At 41.2% G+C, this 24,306-nt stretch overlaps 1 protein-coding gene and 1 long non-coding RNA gene across 9 annotated transcripts; both read right to left on the minus strand.

Annotated features, from left to right (window-relative positions):
- Positions 1–1,112: 1,112 nt before the first annotated feature.
- On the minus strand, positions 1,113–13,363 carry LOC129708598 (uncharacterized). 3 transcript variants are annotated; one of them, XR_008725381.1, is made up of 6 exons: positions 13,290–13,363; positions 12,197–12,327; positions 11,793–11,853; positions 10,095–10,121; positions 8,257–8,348; positions 1,113–6,390 (listed from the first exon to the last, which is right to left on the minus strand). It is a non-coding gene; the product is annotated as an uncharacterized LOC129708598 (long non-coding RNA). The 3 variants fall into 3 exon arrangements; XR_008725380.1 differs by lacking the exon at positions 10,095–10,121; XR_008725382.1 differs by lacking the exons at positions 1,113–6,390; positions 8,257–8,348 and having other exon boundaries at positions 10,113–10,149.
- A 10-nt stretch (positions 13,364–13,373) lies between these two features.
- On the minus strand, positions 13,374–22,622 carry LOC129708597 (uncharacterized). Of its 6 annotated transcripts, XM_055654428.1 has the most exons (8): positions 22,572–22,622; positions 21,552–21,682; positions 21,045–21,175; positions 18,686–18,818; positions 16,612–16,742; positions 14,622–16,235; positions 13,795–13,923; positions 13,374–13,420 (listed from the first exon to the last, which is right to left on the minus strand). In XM_055654428.1, exons 2-6 carry the CDS (start codon positions 21,573–21,575, stop codon positions 16,019–16,021), a joined length of 636 nt encoding a protein of 211 aa, XP_055510403.1. In that variant the 5' UTR covers positions 21,576–21,682; positions 22,572–22,622; the 3' UTR covers positions 13,374–13,420; positions 13,795–13,923; positions 14,622–16,018. The 6 variants fall into 6 exon arrangements, 4 of the variants coding, with proteins under 4 accessions (XP_055510403.1, XP_055510404.1, XP_055510406.1 ...); XR_008725378.1 differs by lacking the exons at positions 21,045–21,175; positions 21,552–21,682; positions 22,572–22,622 and adding exons at positions 17,625–17,755; positions 19,562–19,727; XM_055654429.1 differs by lacking the exons at positions 13,374–13,420; positions 13,795–13,923 and adding an exon at positions 17,625–17,755 and having other exon boundaries at positions 16,072–16,235.
- Positions 22,623–24,306: the final 1,684 nt, after the last annotated feature.

A 24,306-nucleotide genomic window follows, 5' to 3' on the forward strand; every position in this document is an offset into this window, starting at 1 on the left:
ACCAGCCTCTAAAGACATAATCGCCAACAACGGGGACGGATTTCATGTAGGTCACAGGTAAAAGAAAGTCGTCTATTTCTATGTCTAAAAGTGTTTCTTAAGAAGCCTTTAGTTCACATTTTATGTTACGAAACGGCGATTTAGTCCCCATACCAACCGGCATGCCGATATGGGGGCATAAATCACCACAACCTCAACGTTCCAAATTGTCCCGTTCCAGTAAAACCCACTCGCAAGTTGATTTAAATGGCCATTAATTTACAGGTATTAAACATTAAATTCCTTCCATTTGGCCTATAAATCCATGACAATGAGATTTAAAAAACATGTTTTATTGTGAATTCTTGTGTGAATGTTATTTGAACATTTAGGCTATTTAAAAATGTTAATCTATTCTTAAGAAATTGATAGATGTTTAGATCTAGTAATTGAATTTTGTAATTACCTACAATTAGGTAACTAACTAATTATATGCTTTAATTTCAAGTCATCTAAGTAAGATTGTTTCATATTTGTTTCAGAATGTTTCAATCTATAATAACTGAAAATTTATTTCAGTTCTCTTAATGTTTAATAAAGTTATAGGCTTTTGACTGTCCTCGATCATAGCTTTTGTGTTCAGTCAATGGAAAAGCAATAGGGAACAAGATGCTATATCCGATTATGAAAATGGCCATAATGTTTTTAATACTGAAGATATGAAAGTGAATTAGGTGTCAAATTAAACTTCTTTTTATGCTTTGTCGGATGGGATAAATTAGACTTGATTTTTTAAATCTCAAAATTTTGTAACATTGCTACAAGAAGCACAAGACGCCATTGTATACAGATGCAGAGAAGTGTGTTCAGCTCTGGCTGAACAATTTATAATCTTGTGATGTGAACTCGATAAGAAGCTATAACATCATCTCTCTGTTTCTACAGAGGGTTGTGATCATAGCAGATTAGATATGAAAGGCTTGATAGACCCAATTGTCTTACTAAGGATAGAGTTTACCTATGGGCACAAAGCTTTTGTACATTAGCCTTAGGCCCACAAGACACGTGCATTACCAAGCCAGTAGCTGAGCCCTGGAGTTTGGCAAATAAATCAGAAACACACAAACAACAGATGCATTTTACTTCCAATTTTATTTCCAAATATCAGATTGATGTAAAGCTTATGAACCAGAACAGACAAGAATAGACCCATGGTCATCCCAGGCTGTCCCTACACTGCTGTGATGTCCAGAGCATCACTAGCATTAGACCAACACCTACCTCAGGCCTTGTGATCTCCTGGGAGAGGCAAAAACCCAGCTGACAAAACCCCCTGGCCAATTTGGGGGTAAAAAAACCCTGGGAAATTCCTCTCCGACCCCCTTAGGCGATCAAAACTAGTCCAGGAGATCAGTCAGACCACAACAACCCAATGTTTTGAAAATCAATTGCACTTATCTGGGGGAGCAACTAAACAGATTGAGCAGCAACTGTGGGGAGCAAAAGGAAAGGTCAACGTCTCAGGTTGAAACACTGCAACAGGAGAGATTCCACCTTGCTGGTTCCTTGTGAACTTAACATCTTGAAATCTGGTTTAGATTAAATCCTGTCTGCAGTTCATCCTCACAACTTGAACTAAAATAATCACAATTTTTTTTTGAATGGAACATCACCATCTGTTTTCCTGGAGGTTGGTGTGTTATTGACTGAAGCATCAGATACTGAGATTGTCTACACAAATGGAGGCAGTAGAAGGGGAATAATGTGGATTTAATTGTCAGAATGGATCAATAGATTTTGCCTGGAAAAATCCTCTTGAGCCATAACCTCCTCCTTTTTATTCCACTTGTATAATACAAACCTAACTTTGGAGAGTGCCTTGGATAAATCTTCAGGCTTCATTAGATATGCTGCCATGCTTAGTCAAATGGAACCGAGGCCAAGAAAAGATGAAAAGGTGAGCATTCAATGCAGATAATTCCAAAAGATGATAGGCATTACATCAACGGAAGCCACAAGATAAATTAATTTTAAAAAAATCAAATAGACAGTTCCAGAACTTTGTTGCAGGTATTAGAATGAAAAATAAAATTACCCTTTCGAAAAAACACTGCTCATATTTATGTTTTTAGAATTACTTACCATTGTACTGTGGACTCCTGAACCAAAGGTTATAAGGAAACTTAAAGATTAACTAGAGTTACTTCAGCTCTAATATATTGCTGTGTACCAGAAACTAGGCAACTTGGATCAAAGAATGAGAAAAGCCACATAATCTTGTTGAAGACCCGGGTTGGAGCATCCTTCACAACTGATTAGAATAGGTCTGTACTGAGAGGGGAAGGCAGGTGCTTCTCTTGTGTTGGCAGTGCATGCAACAGAAATGGCCGCCAGTGAATGACTGAAATAAAGGTACTCTTACATCCGGCTCCTCTAGAACACTTCAAGAACACCTTTCAGATCGGACGGGAAAGTTTCTGTGGGATGGACTCGAGGGCATTCATGTCTTTGAAATGCTGTCCCTGATTCTACTGCAGACAAACTCAAGGGCCAATCTCAGATGGCCTTGACAATGTTGCTGAATTTGGGTTTATGATAGTTACCAGCAAGAGGTTGTTGGACCTCTGTCGTTTGTTTCAGATGTTGGATCATGGCAATGTCCTCAAGGTGCCTTTTCATCAGTTCCTCTGTCTGGACACTAAAGACAAGTGCTCTTGAAGTTTCTTAACACCTTTCAGATTGGACTGGAATCTTTCTGTCGAATGGAATGAAGGGCATTGATGTTTTGAAATATTATCTTCGATTCAATTGCAGACAAATTCTATGGCCAATCTCAGATGGCCTTGACAAAGCTGCAGAATTTCTGCTTATCATGGTTCCCAGAAAGTTGCTGGACCACTGTCCTCTATTTTATGGGTTTTCTATTGGATCTTTTGCAGGCTCCCAGAACACAGAGTTGGAGTGATTCAACGGGTCAAACAGTATCCCTGGAGAAAAGGAATTGGGTCGAGACCCTTGCTTCAGTTGTTTTGGAAGCTGAATGGATTAAAGTTTGGTCAGTCCAAAATTAATTACTAGTTTGCATATTATCTCAACATTCCCATGTATTCATTGAGATTGTTGCCAGGGTATCTTTGGTTGTTTATCTGAAATGGGGTGAATCATTTAGATTGCCGAAAGGAAAAGATGCAATGGAACAACCCATATCTGAAAGGAAAATTGTCTGTTCACATATTTTTGATATGGGATGCCTCATTTCCTTTACATCTCGAGTATTCTTTGGCCTGTCACACACACATTAACAATGGCTGGTGTGGTCACTGCAAGATGCACTTCTAAATTAGGAGAAGAAGAGAAAACTTACTTCTGAAGACCAGGCGTGGGAACACAAGCATTCTGATGCCAAGCATATGACCAAAAGGTGACTCAGAACTTACCTGATGTTGGATCCAAACAGAAGCTGTGGATGAGACTAGGAAGGGGCCGGACTAGACTTCCAATCAAGGGCAAGACAAATGATATTATAAAGAAAACAAATCAGAAAATGATGAAATATGATGCAGACATCAGAAAATAGAAACACGAGTTAACACTGCAGGTGATGCCTCCCATCAAGGAGCAGAGATTCAAGACCCAGAGACCAGAATGAACTCACGACCAGGGATTAGAGATCCAAGGACCAGATTTGGCTTGGGACCTACCTGTTGTTAAGCCATGGCCCTTGCAACACATATTCCACTTCCCAGGGAAAAAAAAAATCAGGATGCAGTCAGCCCCATTGTCATTGGCATGTGAAACTAGATTAAAAACCTGATGAGTCGTAGATAAAAAAACCTCAGGATGAGTCTCAAGGATGATCCTGTGTCCCAAACAGATCTGACAGTGGGTTTGGGCAGAGGTATGGTGGTTTTGAGCTATCGTTGGCCATCTGCTCATTTGGAAAACAAAATCACGTTGCCCTAGAGCTCCTGAACAACATAGATACAAAATCTAGCTCCAAAATCTATGGATGCATTTTTGTATAGAAATGACCTTGCATGACCAGTCATCCACTCAACGTGATCCAGTTAATAGAGCTACTGCCTACTAACTCCAGTGAATAGAGCTTCATCCTGTTCTTTGATGTCGGAGTTTGCATATTCCATGTGCACATTGTATCTGCTTCCTTTCATGTCCCAAGGACATGGGTTGGTAGGTTAATTGGCCACCAAAGGCGGTTCACCTGGTGTGCAGGTGAATGGTGAAATCTGGGGTGTGTTGTTGAATTATGGAGACAATAGATAGGATTAGTTCACGTTTAGTGCAAATGGATGTTTGATGGTTGGCATGGGCTCGTAGTTCTTGGAAAAGCTTGATTCAGTGTTGTAAGACTATGACATTGAGCTGAATTTGAGTGGGATCTTAACACCATTGTGGAATATTCCCTGAAGTGAAGGCGTAAATCAAACCCATGCTGAAGAGTAGTCATCGTATTGCATCGACAACAGGAGTGCTGTTACATTGTTAAACCCATTTCCCTGCTGGAACATGCATCAGTCATACCAGATGAAGGCCAGTTGTCAAGGTGAAGTTAAGGGTCAATGTGTTGTAGGAAGTAGCCAGCAGAAGCCAAGAAGCTTCAACATCTGGATGTAGATCCTGGTGGAGTTTAGAAACCCAAATATCAATGCCTTTGTACAAGGTGACAGAGTAAAAGAATGAAATTGGAAATGAACACACTTCACTTGCTCATGTCGAAGAGAAAGCTCAAGTCTCGTGCATCACTGGGTGGTCCATGGTGTTGGTCATTGCTCCAAAATCCACTACCCGCAGTTACAACAATGCTTGGGGAATCAGATTGATTTGTCCTCCCATCCTGCAGAAACTTAACAGCAACTTCCGACAATGCTCTAGTTATATCCAAGCTCATTTGAACCCAAGCAGATAACTTTTGCCAGTGCAACTTCAACTTTGATGGAAACTCAAATATAATAAACAAATCAAACATCAGAAAACCTCCAGCACAGCGGATCACTGGATCCACTTTCTCACATTCTTGCCCTTGCTTTCCCCCCTCTCTCCATCCCCTTTCCCCTTCCCAGTTTACTGTCTCCGACTACATTCTATCTCTGTCCCCCCCACTCACCTGACATCAGTCTGAAGAAGGGTCTCAACCCGTAAACGTCAGTTTCCTTCTCTCCAGAGAATATACAGATGTTCAGCGTTGATGATTAGCAGATTCTGTCTGTCGTATTGTAGCATTTACTCGCAGGTAACAGGTTCTTTTTGCATTGGTCCTGTAACTAACAAATGCGCTGAATTCTACAGGTTAGATGAAATTGACTGTCTTTGCCATCAAGGCAGATGTGGAAAGGATAATAGCAACTGCAAATCTGCTATCTCTCTTTCACTGGACAGTGCTGCTGATGTTTATCAGGGTATTGTCCTGGGTCCGACCATCTAAGTTGCTTGATCAGTTAGGCTGTCCACACTCATTCAGTACGATCTAGGATTTTGCTGCAACTCTTTAGATAATAAATAATCCGGTGTGTTTGTATTATTTAAACTCATCAACATTCAGGGTTGGAAAGACAAATAGCTGGGAGCTCTTGTGCCACACTAGTTGCCAGGCCATGTCCTACACGAGAAGATATAACCACTTCACAAAATGTACAGTATCATCTCCGTTAATGCTATAATCCACATTGGTCAAGAACGTGCCTGGTGCAAGTCAAATGGCAAGATGTGAACAGGAGCATCACCCCATAGAACGAAGATGTCCTCTGGCCAAGTATAGACCTCTAGGGTAATAGACTATTGCGATTGAACTGTCTAGAGTGCCATTGCCTTTCTCTGCACTGAGAGTAGATGACTGATAAAAGACCCTGTCAATAGCTGATTGCACCTGGAGAGCAAGATTAATTCTGGCATGAGTTGCCACTAACATCTCAGAGCTAGATAGCTCACTCAGTTGCATGAATTGGGAAGGCAAAGATGGTGTTTCTTCGTGCATACATATCTGCATGATGCTGCATCATCAGGTTCCTGCAGAAACATCATCAACACTCATCCGCATATGCACCGTTGCAGCAAGTCAGTTGGAGGAAATGCATGGACTGGGATCCTTCTCAATGCCAATGAAGTAAAACCAACCTGTGTGCAAGAGCCTGGAACTGCAACAAGTGTGGTACTTGATGTCAATATATAGACACAGTATCTGTGAATAACATCCAGCCTGGTGGTGGGGAACAGTAGAAGCATTGGGGAAGCATGTTGCTGTCTCATTAGGTCTAAATGGAGCTTGGGCTCCCTGCCTCATAAGTAATATACATACCTTTGTGGTTTAATACTTACTAATTTTGTCCATATCGCTATTGGAAACAGCTACCCAATTACCTCTTGCTAATCGTCACTGCTTCAAATCTGTGGAAACTAAAATTGCATAAAAATATTAATGGTCTCATCCACGGACAGGGAAGAGGCGACTCCCAATTGTGGGAAACCATTCAACCCTGCAATTGCTTCTGGTGGCAAAGACACTGAATACTCAACAGAGCGGCTGTTTCTTCAGTGGCCACCGATGCAGAGACCACTTGAGCATCGATGGCAGACATCTGAAGTTGGACTAATGAGACCTTTGGACACTCACAGAAGGTCCAGGGATGTTGCTGTCAGGGGCACCTGGTTAAACTGGCAGCTCAACTAGCCTACTAAAGCCCAGGTCAAAAGCTCATTTGTGCAACTGCAGCTTTAAGAACTTAAAATATTTCTGTTCCCTGTGTCAAGAAGCTACCATAGCGCACTCTTTTGTTTTTTGTACAAAAATCCAAAAATTCTGGTATGAAATATTTGATATTTTTTCAAAATTGATCAAAATAAAACTGGTACCAAAACCAGAATGGATCTTCAGAATATCGGAAGGTAACCCTGAATTAAACGTGTTTCAGAAAAATTTATTTAATTACGGGCTAATAATGGGAAAAAAGCTTATACTTAAATTCTGGAAAAATGCGCCGACACCAACAATAAAAATGTGGATATCAAATATGTTTGAAACATTACATCTGGAAGAGATGAGATTCCTCCTAGCAGGTAAAGCAGACCAATTCCAAAAGACGTGGTCTATGTTTCTGGACCTATTACAAATATGAGGTGCAATAGTAATTAAAAAAAAACAAATATATAAATATGTGGTATCAGGACCTGGTAACCCAAAAAACAGACTAACATAGAGCGATTGTTTCTATTTTCTCTTTCTTTCATTTCTAGGGTCTATTTTCTCACTTTACTTCCTTCTCTAACTTCTTTCCTAAGGGGCTTTCTTTTCCCAACACTCTTGCACTTCACGACTCTCTTGCACTTTCTTACTTTCCTTACTTCTACCTTTTTCTTAAAGCTCAAAAAAAAATGAAGCGGTACAAAAAATGTATTAAGATATATGTGTTGTGTAGGATTGTAATTTACCGTACTTCTAATAAAAATAAAATTAAAAAAAAAAATATATATATATATATATATATATATATATATATATATATATATATATATATATATATATATATATATATATATATATTTCTGTTCAACATGGACACAAGTAACAGAATGGCTTATTTCTATTTCTATGTTCCTTAATTTCTACAATCCTATCCTAGCTCCACAAGCACTACAGTACTCACTGCGACATTCCCAAACCTACATCGGTGGACCAAAATAGTGTTCCAATTATCTATTTCTGAACTCCATTCCCAAAGCATTGCACTTTGGATTCTCTAGTTGACCACAAACACACACACACACTCCTACAAAGAACAGACAACTCTTCACAATTGATGCAGTTTCCCACCCCTGCACTTAATCTGGCTGTGCAGCCTTCTGCTTTATATTAAGCCAGTTGACATACTTATTGTGACTCCTTGTCTCTCAGTGAGTCACACTGTGTGGGCAGGAATTGTCTTGTGATGTCAAGACATGACCTTGCCTGTTAAAACCCCCTCAGTTTGATGAAAGTCAACATGAGCAAGGAGTAAAAGTAGAACAAAATTTGTCTTAGCTTAACTGTGGTAAACCTTGTTGCCTCACCCGCTGCACTTAGCTCTGTCAATTAGGCACTATTGCGCATTGATGGAGAGCTTTTGATGGGAGACTCTAACCTGTTTCCATGTTTTTTTTTAGAATTTATTGACTTGAAATGTCAGTACTGCTCAAAATTTGGGGCAGATAATTTATCATTGACATTACAGCATTAACAATTTAACAATTATTAAAAGTAAATATGCATAACTCTGTGGACCTTACCCATTTCAGCATGCTCAGGCTAAAATTGACATGTAGATGATTCCATTCCTCAACTCCATTGTGAGGCTGATGCTCGTCTGATGGTGTCAGTCCTACAAAGAACAAACTATTTACAATTGATGGCTCTTCCCTCCCCCTGTCCAGCTGCTTGTGCAGCCGCCTGCTTTAAATTTACCCAATTTATAAACTTATTGTGATGTCTTGTCTCTCTGTGAGTCAGTGTGGGTGGGACCTGCTCCGTGATATCATGATGTCTTGACTTTTTCCCTTTAAAAGTCCCTCAGGTTAATGAAATCAACTTGAGCAAAAACTAAGTGAAGAGAAATTTGTCTTCACTTAACTGTTGCATCAACCATGGCTGTTAGGTATTGTCTGCTGTTAACACAGGGCTGTGTAGGAAGGAACTGCAACTGGTTTAAATCAAGATATAAGGTTGGTTTAAATCAAGATTAAATCAAAATACAAGACTTCAGATGCTGTCTGATCCGCTGAAGTTACTCAGTGCATCAGACAGCATCTCGGGAGAAAGGGAATAGGTGATATTTTGGGTCAAGGCCCTTTTTCATTCAGACTGGGAGTCAGGGCTGGTGACTAGGGACCTTTGTTACTTTTCTCATGAAATAGCAATGTAAACAATCAGGTAAACATAAAATGCTGGAGTAACTCAGCGGGACAGGCAGCGTTCTCTGGAGAGAAGGAATGGGTGATGTTTCGGGTTGAGACCCTTCTTCAGACTGATGTCGGGGGAGGGGGCGGGACAACGATAAAATGTAATCGGAGACAGAAAAACTGGTGGGAGAACTGGGAAGGGGGAGGGGATGGAGAGAGTGGGAAGGCAAGGGCTATTTGAAGTTAGAAGTTAATGTTCAAACCGCTGCCCAAGCGAAATATGAGGTGCTGTTTCTCCAATTTGAGTTGGGCCTCCCTCTGACAATGGAGGAAATCCAGGACAAAAAGGTCAGATTGGGAATGGGGGGAGTTAAAGCGCTGAGCAACCGAGAGATCAGGTAGGTTAAGGCGGACTTGAGTGGATGTGTTCAGTGAAACGATCGCCGAGCCTGCGCTTGGTCTTGCCGATGTACAAAAGTCTATTTATTTAATTCTTTATTTCGAACAGAATAAAAAGCAAGTGTGAAACAGCATACAAAAAACAAAACAAGAATATTTATAAAGTGTCATAAACAATATCTATAAATAAATGAAATCGTATGTGTCCGAAAAGGAGCAGGAAGAAGCCAAAGCTTATTAATTCCCACCCCTTATTCAACTGCTTATAGTTATCTTATACAAATTTAGCAGCTATATGTACACCATATGTACACCAGCAGCTATATGTACACCAAATTATTTACATTTATACACTAATCAAATATTTGACAGCAGAAACAGTAGATAAGGTTGGAGGAGGTGCAAGTGAACCTCTGTCTCACCTGAAAAGACTGTTGGGGTTCATGGATGGAGTCGAGGGGGGAGGTAAAGGGACAGGTGTTGCATCTCCTGCGGTTGCAGGGGAAAGTGCCTGGGGAGGGGGTGGTTTGGGTGGGAAGAGACGAGATGACCAGGGAGTTGCGGAGGGAACGGTCTCTGCGGAAAGCAGAAAGGGGTGGAGATGGGAAGATGTGGCCAGTAGTGGGATCATTGGATGTAAAGAACCAGATTCCGTGATGTAGTTGGGTGTTTTAAATTCAGCTGATTCCTTTAGGTTAATGACTTGTAAAATGTTAATAATGTAGATGGCATAAATAATTAGAAAATGGCATAAGTAATTAGAAAAGCTAAACAGAATGTTATCTTTCATTGAAAGAATTAAATACAAAAATAGTGAAATGGTGACTTACTTCTGTAGCACGTTGGTGAGACCAAATCTGAAATATTGTGTACAGGAATAGACTCCTTATTTAAGGATATTAAAACGCATTTAATGCATTAAATGCAGTTAACAGAAGTTTTATTAGATTAATAAATGGAACAAATGTGTTGCATCAATAGAGTTAAAAACAGTTAACAATAGAGTTAAAAACTACACAGTGAATGGTCGGCCTCTGGGAAGTGTTGTAGAGCAGAGGGATCTATGAGTACAGGTGCATGGTTCCTTGAAGGTCGAGTCGCAGGTAGATACGGTGGTCAAAAAGGCTTTTGACACATTGGCCTTCATCAGTCTTGATTATTGATTATAGAAGTTGGGAGGACATTTTGCATATAAAATGTTGGTGAGATCGCATTTAGAATATTGTGTTCAGTTCTGGACACCATATTATAGGATAGATATTTAAAGCTTGAAAGGGTTCAGAGAAGATTTACAAGGATGTTGCCAGTATTAGACAGTGAGCTATAGGGATAGGTTGAGTAGGCTGGGTCTCTATTCCATTGGAGTGCAGGAGGATGAGGGGAGGATCTTAGAGAGGTGCAAAAAATCATGAGAGGAATAGATCAGGTAGATGCACAGTTCCTTGCCCAGAGTAGGGGAATCAAAGATCAAAGGACATAGGTTCAAGGTGAAGGGGATAACATTTAATCGAAATCTGAGAGGTAACATTTTCACACAAAGGGTGGTGGGTGTATGGAACAAACTGCCAGATGAGGTAGTTGAGGCAGGGACTATCCCAACGTTTAAGAAACAGTTAGACAGGTACATGAATAGGACAGGTTTGGAGGGATATGGACCAAGCGCAGGCAGGCGTTTCTAGTGTAGCTGGGACATGTTGACAAGTTCCGGGCAAGTTGGGCAGAAGGGCCTGTTTCCACACTGCATCACTCGATGACAATATGACTTGATTGAACCTGAAAGGGTCTTGATAAGTCCATGTGGAGAGGATGTTTGCTCTTGTGGAAGAGTAATGAATAAGCACTCATTGTTTCAAACGGAAGGATCAGCTTTTAAAGACATTAGAAATGTCTTTATTTTCCCAAGCAAACTCTGAATTCTTAGACTTCACTTCCTCAAAGAATAGTGAAAGCAGAATCTTTATATATTTAAGGCAGTGATAGATACTTGGTAAACAGATGGTGAAAAGTTATGCAGTTTATGGGAAGTTCATAATTGAGGTTACAGATTGAACAACCATCATCTCATTAAATAGTAGAACAAGTTTGATTGATCGAGACGCCCACTCATTATATACGCTAGTGTAAGTTTTTGACAGTGCTAGTAAAATTCATTTTTTAATATTTGCGTTAGTCTGACATAAAATAAGCTTATTTTTCGGTTTTGGTTGATTGGAAATGTCAGTACTGCTTAAAATTAGATGTGGATAATTTATCATTGATAGTATATACATTAAATAGTCAACAATTATAAAAAGTAAATATGAATCAATCGGTAAATTGTCAATAGTCACAAAAATACTGGAGTAACTCAGCATCTCCGGAGAGAGTGATTGGGTGACGTTTCAGGTTGAGATTGTTCTTCAGACTCGACCCAAAAACGTCACCGATTCCTTCTATGCGGAGATGCTGTCTGTCCTGTTGAGTTACTCCTGCATGTGGTGCCCATATTCGGTGTAATCCACCATCTACACAATCGGTAAAGATCTTACCTGCTTCAGTGGGTTCAGGTGTTGTCGGGACTTGCTCTGTGACGCCAAGGCTTGATCTTTCCTGTTAAAAGTCCCACACATTAATGAAGTCAATTTGAGCAAGAAGCTAAATGTGGAAATAAATGTATCTTCACTTTACTGTGCTTAACCATTAACAGCAGACTTTTAACTTGGGACTAACTTTGTTATGGGCCTGTCCCACTTAGGCGACTTTTTAGGGGACTGCCGGGCGACTGCCATAGTCTTGTTGGATCAGCAAAAATCCAGACTAAACTCATCCTCCAACTACAATGTCTAAGACAAGCAATGACAACCTACGACTTCCTGGCAACTACCTGGCGACCCACTACTACAACTACACATACATTCCTACAAATAACAAACAATTACTGCCAGATTCCTACCTGTGTCCAGCTGCTGTGTAGCCTCCTGTTTTAAATGTATCCAGTTGATCAGCTTTTTGCGATATCTTGTCTCTCCGTGAGTCACTCTGTGTAGTCGGGACTTGCTCTGTGATGTCATGGCTTGACCTTTCCTGTTAAAATTCCCTCATATTAATGGTCAATTTGATCAAGAAGCTCAATGTGGAAATAAATGTAACTTCACTTTACTGTGCTAAATATTGTTGCATCAACCAGTGCTGTCAATTAGGCATTGTTAACCATTAACAGAAGACTTAAAATGGGACATTAACTTTGTTGTGGGCCTGTCCCACTAAGGCAACTTTTTAGGGGACTGCCGCCAAATGTTATAGTCTTGTTGGATCGTGTAAAATCCAGACTCATCACCATCCAATTACTACTATGTCTAAGACAAGTTACGAAAACCTACAACTACCTGGCGACCCACTACAACAGCATGAACCTATGACACGACAATTCTCGCTACTCTCAATGGCGTCCAAATTTTGGTCGACGTAAATTTTTCAACATGTAATGAGGCCCCGACTAGTTCCCAGAATGCGGGAACTACTCACGACCATGAAGGCAACTCCCCGGCAACTACCCGCGATCATGTGGCGACCCCATTTGTGGATTGGAAATTTCAGTATTGCTCAAAATTAGGTGTGGATAATTTATCATTGATACATTAAAGAGTCAACAATTATAAAACGTAAATATGCATCAATCGGTAAATCATAGATAGACACAAAATGCTGGAGTAACTCAGCATCTCCGGATACAAGGAATGGGTGACGTTTCAGGTTGAGATCGTTCTTCAGACTTGACCCAAAACGTCACCCATTCCTTCTATCAAAAGATGCTGCCCGTCCCGTTGAGTTAATCCAGCATTTTGTGTCCATATCCGGTGTAATCCAGCATCTGCAGTTTCCTTCATACACAATCGGTAAATCTTAACTGCTTCAGTGCGTTCAGGTTAAAATTGACATGTAGATGGTCCCATTGCTCAGCTCTATTCCCAGAGTGATGCTCTTCTGATAATCTATTGACCACATTCATTCCTACAAATAACGAACAATTACTGCCAGATCCCTACCTGTGTCCAGCAGCTGTGTAGCCTCCTGTTTTAAATGTATCCAGTTTATCAGCTTTGTGCGATGTCTTGTCTCTCCGTGATTCACTCTGTGTTGTTGGGACTTGCTCTGTGATGTCATGGCTTGACCTTTCCTGTTAAAGGTCCCTCATATTAATTAAGTTAATTTGATCAAGAAGCTAAACATGGAAATAAATGTATCTTCGCTTTACTGTGCTAAATATTCTTGCATCAACCAGTGCTGTCAATTAGGCATCGTTAACCATTAACAGAAGAATGAGACACTAACTTTGTTATGGGCCTGTCCCACTTAGGCGATTTTAGGGGACTTCCGGCGACAGTCATAGTCTTGTTGGATCGACGAAAATCCAGACTCAACTCATCCTACGACTACTGTGTGTAAGACAAGCAACGCCATCCTACGACTACCTACAACTTCCTGGAGGCCAACTACTAAAACTGCACATACATTCATACAAATAACAAACAATTATTGCCAGATTCCTACCTGTGTCCAGCTGCTGTGTAGCCTCCTGTTTTAAATGTATCCAGTTTATCAGATTTTTGCGATGTCTTGTCTCTCTGAGTCACTCTGTGTTGTCAGGACTTGCTCGGTGATGTCAAGGCTTGACCTTTCCTGTAGAAAGTCCCTCATATTAATGAACCTATGACTCGACAATTCACGTTACTCTCAATGGCGTCAAAATTTTGGTCGCCGTGAATTTTACAACATCTTGAGTCTATAATGAGGCCGCGACTAGTTCCCAGAATGCGGGAACTCCTCACGACCATGAAGTCGACTCCCCGGCAACTACCCGTGATCATGTGACCAAGTGGCGACCCCATTTGTTGATTGGAAATTTCAGTATTGCTCAAAATTAGGTGTGGATAATTTATCATTGATACATTAAAGAGTCAACAATTATAAAACGTAAATATGCATCAATCAGTAAATCATAGATAGACACAAAATGCTGGAGTAACTCAGCATCTCCGGATACATGGAATGGGCGACGTTTCAGGTTGTGATCGTTCTTCAGACTCGACCCAAAACGTCACCCATTCCTTCTATCCAGAGATGCTGTCTGTCCCATTGTTTCTATGTTTCTAAAACGTCACCCTCCAGCATTGAGTGTCCATATCCGGTGTAATCCAACATCTGCAGTTTCCTTTATACACAATCGGTAAATGTTACCTGCTTCAGTGCGTTCAGGTTAAAATTTACATGTAGATGGTCCCATTGCTCAGCTATACTCCCAGAGTAATGCTCTTCTGATAATCTATGTGACCACATTCATTCCTACAAATAACAAACAATTACTGCCAGATCCCTACCTGTGTCCAGCAGCTGTGTAGCCTCCTGTTTTAAATGTATCCAGTTTATCAGCTTTTTGCGATGTCTTGTCTCTCCGTGATTCACTCTGTGTTGTCGGGACTTGCTCTGTGATGTCATGGCTTGACCTTTCCTGTTAAAAGTCCCTCATATTAATGAAGTCAATTTGATCAAGAAGCTAAATGTGGAAATAAATGTATCTTCACTTTACTGTGCTAAATATTGTTGCATCAACCAGTGCTGTCAATTAGGCATCGTTAACCATTACCAGAAGAATGGGACACTAACTTTGTTATGGGCCTGTCCCACAAAGGTGACTTTTTAGGGGACTGCCGGTGACTGTTATAGTCTTGTTGGATCGTCGAAAATCCAGGCTCATCACCATCCAACGGCTAATATGTCTAAGGCAAGCAACGACAACCTACGACTACCTGGAGACCCAACTACTGCAACTGCACCTATGACACGACAATTCTCGCTACTCTAAATGGCATCCAAATTTTGGTTGCCGCGAATTTTTCAACATGTTGAAAAATTTGCAGAGACTGTAATGAGGTCCCGACTAGTTCTTCAGACTCGACCCAAAACGTCACCCATTCCTTCTATCCAGAGATGCTGCCTGTCCCACTGAGTTACTCCAGCATTTTCTGTCCATCTTCGGTGTAATCCAGCATCTGCAGTTCCTTCCTACATAATCGGTAATTTTATCTGCTTCAGTGCATTCAGGTTAAGTCTTGTTGGATCGCCGAAAATCCAAACTCATCACCATCCAACGATTACTATGTTTAAGGCAAACAACGACAAACTACGACTACCTGGCGACCCACTACAACAGCATGAACCTATGATACGACAATGCTTGGCTACTTTCAATGGCGTCCTAAATTTATTCGCATGTTGAAAAATTTGCAGAGACTGTAATGAGGCCCCGACTAGTCCCCAAAATGCGGGAACTCCTCACGACCATGAAGGCGACTCCCTGGTAACTATCTGCGACCATGTGATAACCATGTGGCGACCCCATTTGTTGATTGGGAATTTCAGCTCAAAATTAGGTGAGGATAATTTATCATTGATACATTAAAGAGTCAACAATCATAAAACGTAAATATCCATCAATCGAATAATCAATAGACACAAAATGCTGGAGTAACTCAGCATCTCCGGATACAAGGAATGGGTGACGTTTCAGGTTAAGATCGTTCTTCAGACTCGACCCAAAACGTCACCCATTCCTTCTATCCAGAGATGCTGTCTGTCCCGTTGAGTTAATCCAGCATTGAGTGTCCATATCCGGTGTAATCCAACATCTGCAGTTTCCTTTATACACAATCGGTAAATCTTACCTGCTTCAGTGCGTTCAGGTTAAAATTTACATGTAGATGGTCCCATTGCTCAGCTATATTCCCAGAGTAATGCTCTTCTGATAATCTATGTGACCACATTCATTCCTACAATAACGAACAATTACTGCCAGATCCCTACCTGTGTCCAGCAGCTGTGTAGCCTCCTGTTTTAAATGTATCCAGTTTATCAGCTTTTTGCGATGTCTTGTCTCTCCGTGAGTCACTCTGTGTTGTCGGGACTTGCTCTGTGATGTCATGGCTTGACCTTTCCTGTTAAAGGTCCCTCATATTAATTAAGTTAATTTGATCAAGAAGCTAAACATGGAAATAAATGTATCTTCACTTTACTGTGCTAAATATTCTTGCATCAACCAGTGCTGTCAATAAGGCATCGTTAACCATTACCAGAAGAATGGGACACTAACTTTGTTATGGGCCTGTCCCACTTAGGCGACTTTTTAGGGGACTTCCGGCGACAGTCATAGTCTTGTTGGATCGGCGAAAATCCAGACTCAACTCATCCTACGACTACTATGTGTAAGACAAGCAACGCCATCCTACGACTACCTACAACTTCCTGGAGGCCAACTACTAAAACTGCACATACATTCATACAAATAACAAACAATTACTGCCAGATCCCTACCTGTGTCCAGCTGCTGTGTAGCCTCCTGTTTTAAATGTATCCAGTTTATCAGATTTTTGCGATGTCTTGTCTCTCCGTGAGTCACTCTGTGTTGTCAGGACTTGCTCGGTGATGTCATGGCTTGACCTTTCCTGTAGAAAGTCCCTCATATTAATGAACCTATGACTCGACAATTCACGTTACTCTCAATGGCGTCAAAATTTTGGTCGCCGTGAATTTTACAACATCTTGAGTCTATAATGAGGCCGCGACTAGTTCCCAGAATGCGGGAACTCCTCACGACCATGAAGGCGACTCCCCCACAACTACCCGTGATCATGTGGCGACCAAGTGGCGACCCCATTTGTTGATTGGAAATTTCAGTATTGCTCAAAATTAGGTGTGGATAATTTATCATTGATACATTAAATAGTCAACAATTATAAAAAGAAAATATGCATCAATCGGTAAATCATACACAGACACAAAATGCTGGAGTAACTCAGCATCTCCGGATAGAAAGAATGGGTGACGTTTCAGGTTGAGATTGTTCTTCAGACCCAAAGGTAGTTGAGGCCCGTTCATTGGCTGTATTTAAGAGGGAGTTAGATGTGGCCCTTGTGGCTAAAAGGATCAGGGGGTATGGAGAGAAGGCAGGTACAGGATACTGAGTTGGATGATCAGCCATGATCATATTGAATGGCGGTGCAGGCTCGAAGGGCTGAATGGCCTACTCCTGCACCTATTTTCTATGTTTCTATGTTTCTAAAACGTCACCCATTCCTTCTATCCAGAGATGCTGACTGTCCCGTTGAGTCACTCCAGCATTTTGTGTCCATACTCGGTGTAATCCAACATCTGCAGTTCGCCTTCCGACGCAATCGGTAAATCTTATCTGCTTCAGTGCGTGCAGGTTCAAATTGACATGTAGATAGTCCCATTGTTCAGCTCTATTCCCGGAGTGATGCTCTTCTGATAACCTATGTACCACATACATTCCTACAAATAACCAACAATTACCGCCAGATCCCTACCTGTGTCCAGCAGCTGTGTAGCCTCCTGTTTTTAATGTATCCAGTTTATCAGCTTTTTGCGATGTCTTGTCTCTCCGTGAGTCACTCTGTGTTGTCGGGACTTGCTCTGTGATGTCATGGCTTGACCTTTCCTGTTAAAAGTCCCGCATATTAATGAAGTCAATTTGAGCAATAAGCTAAATGTGGAAAGAATTGTATCTTCACTTTACTGTGCTAAATATTGTTGCATCAACCAGTGCTGTCAATTAGGCCTTGTTAACCATTAACAGAAGACTTTAAATGAGACACTAACTTTGTTATGGGCGTGTCCCTCTTAGACGACTAAATCACCATCCAACGACTACTATGTCTAAGACAAGCAACGACAACCTACGACTACCTGGCGACCCACTACAACTGCATCTATGACACGACAATTCTTGCTACTTTCAATGGCGTCCAAACATTGGTCGCCGTGAATTTTTCAAAATGTTGAAAAATTTGCAGAGAGTGTAATGAGGCCCCGACTTGTTCCCAGAATGCGGGAACTCCTCACGACCATGAAGGCGATGCCCCGGCGACAATCATGTGGTGACCATGTGGCGACCCCATTTGTTGATTGGAAATTTCAGTATTGCTCAAAATTAGGTGTGGATAATTTATCATTGATACATTAAAGAGTCAACAATTATAAAACGTAAATATGCATCAATCGGTAAATCATAGACAGACACAAAATGCTGGAGTAACTCAGCATCTCCGGATACAAGGAATGGGTGACGTTTCAGGTTGTGATCGTTCTTCAGACTCGACCCAAAACATCACCCATTCCTTCTATCCAGAGATGCTGCCAGTCCCGTTGAGTTAATCCAGCATTGAGTGTCCATATTCGGTGTAATCCAGCATCTGCAGTTTCCTTCATACACAATCGGTAAATCTTACCTGCTTCAGTGCGTTCAGGTTAAAATTGACATGTAGATGGTCCCATTGCTCAGCTCTATTCCCAGAGTGATGCTCTTCTGATAATTTAAGTGACCACATTCATTCTTACAAATAACAAATAATTACTGACAGATCCCTACCTGTGTCCAGCAGCTGTGAAGCCTCCTGTTTTTTAAATGTATCCAGTTTATCAGCTTTTTGCGATGTCTTGTCTCTCCGCGATTCACTCTGTTTTGTCGGGACTGGCTCCGTGATGTCATGGCTTGAACTTTCCTGTTAAAAGTCCCTCATATTAATGAAGTCAATTTGAGCAAGAAACTAAACGTGGAAATAAATGTAACTTCACTTTACTAAATATTGTTGCATCAACCAGTGCTGTCAATTAGGCATTGTTAACCATTAACAGAAGACTTTTAACTAGGGACTATCTTTGTTACTTGCCAAATGAAATATAAAATAAAGAACACTGCTGTAATATCTACATGGTGAAACCAAAATGTATAAAAATGGCATTTATTAAAAGCTGACAATGTGCACTTTAACCACATGTGATTTTTTTTCTATTAAAAATCACTAATTGTGTACAGAGGTAAATAAATAAATGATGGGTCTTTGTCCCAAACATTTTGGAGGGCACTGTAGATAGACAGAAAATGCTGGAGTAACTCAGTATCTGCGGATAGAAGGAATGGGCGACGTTTCATGTTGAGATCGTTCTTCAGACTGAAGAAGGATCTCGACGTGAAACGTCACACATTCCTACTATCCAGAGATGCTGCCTGTCCCACTGAGTTACTCCAGCATTTTGTGTCCATCTTCGGGGTAATCCAGCATCTGCAGTTCCTGCTTACATAATCAGTAAATCTTATCTGCTTCAGTGCATTCAGGTTAAAATTGACATGTAGATGGTCCCATTGCTCAGAATGCAATCCAAATTGCCAGAGTGATGCTCTTCTGACAACCCATTGACCACATTCATTCCTCCAAATAACAAACAATTTCTGCCAGATCCCTACCTGTGTCCAGCTGCTGTGTAGCCTCCTGTTTTAAATGTATCCAGTTTATCAGCTTTTTGCGATGTCTTGTCTCTCCGTGAGTCACTCTGTGTTGTCGGGACTTGCTCTGTGATGTCATGGCTTGACCTTTCCTGTTAAAATTCCCTCATATTAATGAAGTCAATTTGATCAAGAAGCTAAATGTGGAAATAAATGTATCTTCACTTTACTGTGCTAAATATTGTTGCATCAACCAGTGCTGTCAATAAGGCATCGTTAACCATTACCAGAAGAATGGGACACTAACTTTGTGATGGGCCTGTCCCACAAAGGTGACATTTTAGGGGACTTCCGGTGACTGTTATAGTCTTGTTGGATCGCCGAAAATCCAGGCTCATCACCATCCAACGGCTACTATGTCTAAGGCAAGCAACGACAACCTACGACTACCTGGAGACCAAACTACTGCAACTGCACCTATGACACGACAATTCTCGCTACTCTAAATGGCATCCAAATTTTGGTTGCCGCGAATTTTTCAACATGTTGAAAAATTTGCAGAGACTGTAATGAGGCCCCGACTAGTTCTTCAGACTCGACCCAAAACGTCACCCATTCCTTCTATCCAGAGATGCTGCCTGTCCCACTGAGTTACTCCAGCATTTTCTGTCCATCTTCGGTGTAATCCAGCATCTGCAGTTCCTTCCTACATAATCGGTAATTTTATCTGCTTCAGTGCATTCAGGTTAAGTCTTGTTGGATCGCCGAAAATCCAAACTCATCACCATCCAACGATTACTATGTTTAAGGCAAACAACGACAAACTACGACTACCTGGCGACCCACTACAACAGCATGAACCTATGACACGACAATGCTTGCTACTTTCAATGGCGTCCTAAATTTATTCGCATGTTGAAAAATTTGCAGAGACTGTAATGAGGCCCCGACTAGTCCCCAAAATGCGGGAACTCCTCACGACCATGAAGGCGACTCCCTGGTAACTATCTGCGACCATGTGATAACCATGTGGCGACCCCATTTGTTGATTGGGAATTTCAGCTCAAAATTAGGTGAGGATAATTTATCATTGATACATTAAAGAGTCAACAATCATAAAACGTAAATATCCATCAATCGAATAATCAATAGACACAAAATGCTGGAGTAACTCAGCATCTCCGGATACAAGGAATGAGTGACGTTTCAGGTTAAGATCGTTCTTCAGACTCGACCCAAAACGTCACCCATTCCTTCTATCCAGAGATGCTGTCTGTCCCGTTGAGTTAATCCAGCATTGAGTGTCCATATCCGGTGTAATCCAACATCTGCAGTTTCCTTTATACACAATCGGTAAATCTTACCTGCTTCAGTGCGTTCAGGTTAAAATTTACATGTAGATGGTCCCATTGCTCAGCTATATTCCCAGAGTGATGCTCTTCTGATAATCTATGTGACCACATTCATTCCTACAAATAACAAACAATTACTGCCAGATCCCTACCTGTGTCCAGCAGCTGTGTAGCCTCCTGTTTTAAATGTATCCAGTTTATCAGCTTTTTGCGATGTCTTGTCTCTCCGTGAGTCACTCTGTGTTGTCGGGACTTGCTCTGTGATGTCATGGCTTGACCTTTCCTGTTAAAGGTCCCTCATATTAATTAAGTTAATTTGATCAAGAAGCTAAACATGGAAATAAATGTATCTTCACTTTACTGTGCTAAATATTCTTGCATCAACCAGTGCTGTCAATAAGGCATCGTTAACCATTACCAGAAGAATGGGACACTAACTTTGTTATGGGCCTGTCCCACTTAGGCGACTTTTTAGGGGACTTCCGGCGACAGTCATAGTCTTGTTGGATCGGCGAAAATCCAGACTCAACTCATCCTACGACTACTATGTGTAAGACAAGCAACGCCATCCTACGACTACCTACAACTTCCTGGAGGCCAACTACTAAAACTGCACATACATTCATACAAATAACAAACAATTATTGCCAGATCCCTACCTGTGTCCAGCTGCTGTGTAGCATCCTGTTTTAAATGTATCCAGTTTTTCAGATTTTTGAGATGTCTTGTCTCTCCGTGATTCACTCTGTGTTGTCAGGACTTGCTCGGTGATGTCAAGGCTTGACCTTTCCTGTAGAAAGTCCCTCATATTAATGAACCTATGACTCGACAATTCACGTTACTCTCAATGGCGTCAAAATTTTGGTCGCCGTGAATTTTACAACATCTTGAGTCTATAATGAGGCCGCGACTAGTTCCCAGAATGTGGGAACTACTCGCGACCATGAAGGCGACTCCCCCGCAACTACCCACGATCATGTGGCGACAAAGTGGTGACCCCATTTGTTGATTGGAAATTTCAGTATTGCTCAAAATTAGGTGTGGATAATTTATCATTGATTCATTAAATAGTCAACAATTATAAAAGGAAAATATGCATCAATCGGTAAATCATAGACAGACACAAAATGCTGGAGTAACTCAGCATCTCCGGATAGCAAGAATGGGTGACGTTTCAAGTTGAGATTGTTCTTCAGACCCAAAGGTAGTTGAGGCCCGTTCATTGGCTATATTTAAGAGGGAAATCAAAAGTTAGATGTGGCCCTTGTGGCTAAAGGGATCAGGGGGTATGGAGAGAAGGCAGGTACAGGATACCGAGTTGGATGATCAGCCATGATCATATTGAATGGCAGTGCAGGCTCGAAGGGCCGAATGGCCTACTCCTGCACCTATTTTCTATGTTTCTATGTTTCTAAAACGTCACCCATTCCTTCTATCCAGAGATGCTGACTGTCCCGTTGAGTTACTCCAGCATTTTGTGTCCATCTTCGGTGTAATCCAGCATCTGCAGTTTCCTTCCTACACAATAGGTAAATCCTACCTGCTTCAGTGCGTTCAGGTTAAAATTGACATGTAGATGTTACCATTGCTCAGCTCGATTCCCAGAGTGATGCTCTTCTGATAATCTATTGACCACATTCATTCCTACAAATAACAAACAAGTATTGCCAGATCCCTACCTGTGTCCAGCAGCTGTGTAGCCTCCTGTTTTTTAAATGTATCCAGTTTATCAGCTTGTCGCGATGTCTTATCTCTCCGTGAGTCACTCTGTGTTGTCGGAACTTGCTCTGTGATGTCATGGCTTGACCTTTCCTGTTAAAAGTCCCTCATATTAATGAAGTCAATTTGAGCAAAAAGCTAAATATGGAAATAAATGTATCTTCACTTTACTGTGCTAAATATTGTTGCATCAACCAGTACTGTTAATTAGGCATTGTTAACCATTAACAGAAGATGGGACTTTTAACTTTGTTATAGGGGACTGTGTCCCTCGGTTTGTAAACTAAATCACCAAATGACTACTATGCTAAAGACAAGCAACGACTGCTTTACGATCTACCTGCGGACGACCAACCTACAACTGCATCTACAAACATGACACGCATCTTGATACTTTCAATGGCGTCCAAACATTGGTCGCCGTGAATTTTCAAACACATGTTGAAAAATTTGCAGAGAGTGTAATGATCGAAAACTTGTGTACAGAATGGGGAACTCCTCACGACCATGATGGATGGAGACTGTCGGCGACAAAACATGTGGGTGACCATGTTGCGCACTGTAGATTGGAAAAACTCAATTGATGCCCGTAGTGTATTTAAGTCAGTAAGAGGGAGTTAGAGTGGCTGCGGATAAAGGAAGAAAGGGGTCAACAATAATAAGTTGGATAAATATGCATCAATCGGTAAAATCATAGATAGACACAAAATGCTGGAGTAACTGAGCATCTCCGGTTACAAGAAATGAGTGACGTTTCAGGTTGAGATCGTTCTTCAGACGCGATCCAAAACGTCACCCATTCCTTCTATCCAGAGATGCTGTCAGTCCCAAGGAGTTAATACAGCATTTAGTGTCCATATTCGGTGTAATCCAGCATCTGCAGTTTCCTTCCTACACAATCGGTAAATCTTAACTGCTTCAGTGCGTTCAGGTTAAAATTGACATGTAGATGGTCCCATTGCTCAGCTCTATTCCCAGAGTGATGCTCTTCTGATAATCTATTGACCACATTCATTCCTACAAATAACAAACAATTACTGCCAGATCCCTACCTGTGTCCAGCAGCTGTGTAGCCTCCTGTTTTAAATGTATCCAGTTTATCAGCTTTTTGCGATGTCTTGTCTCTCCGTGAGTCACTCTGTGTTGTCGGGACTTGCTCTGTGATGTCATGGCTTGACCTTTCCTGTTAAAAGTCCCTCATATTAATGAAGTCAATTTGAGCAAGAAGCTAAATGTGGAAATAAATGTATCTTCACTTTACTGTGCTAAATATTGTTGCATCAACCAGTGCTGTCAATTAGGCATCGTTAACCATTAACAGAAGAATGGGACACTAACTTTGTTATGGGCCTGTCCCACTAAGGTGACTTTTTAGGGGACTGCCGGTGACTGTTATAGTGTTGTTGGATCACCGAAAATCCAGGCTCATCGCCATCCAACGGCTACTATGTCTAAGGCAAGCAACGACAACCTACGACTACCTGGAGACCCAACTACTGCAACTGCACCTATGACACGACAATTCTCGCTACTCTAAATGGTGTCCAAATTTTGGTTGCCGCGAATTTTTCAACATGTTGAAAAATTTGCAGAGACTGTAATGAGGCCCCGGACTTGTTCCCAGAATGTGGGAACTCCTCACGACCATGAAGGCGACTCCCACGTCCTACCCGCGATCATGTGATGACTACAGCG

The sequence above is a fragment of the Leucoraja erinacea genome, chromosome 24 (genome assembly GCF_028641065.1).
Source record: "Leucoraja erinacea ecotype New England chromosome 24, Leri_hhj_1, whole genome shotgun sequence".
Lineage (NCBI taxonomy): Eukaryota > Metazoa > Chordata > Chondrichthyes > Rajiformes > Rajidae > Leucoraja > Leucoraja erinaceus.

Excerpts from the sequence above, each read along its gene's own strand:
- LOC129708597 (XM_055654428.1), bottom strand. The coding sequence starts at position 21,575 with ATGCTACACAGCAGCTGGACACAG. Across the intron at positions 18,819-21,044 it reads TACACAGCTGCTGGACACAG|GAAAGTTCAAGCCATGACAT; the intron begins GTAGGGATCTGG and ends GACTTTTAACAG. Across the intron at positions 16,236-16,611 it reads TACACAGCAGCTGGACACAG|GAAAGGTCAAGCCATGACAT; the intron begins GTAGGGATCTGG and ends GACCTTTAACAG.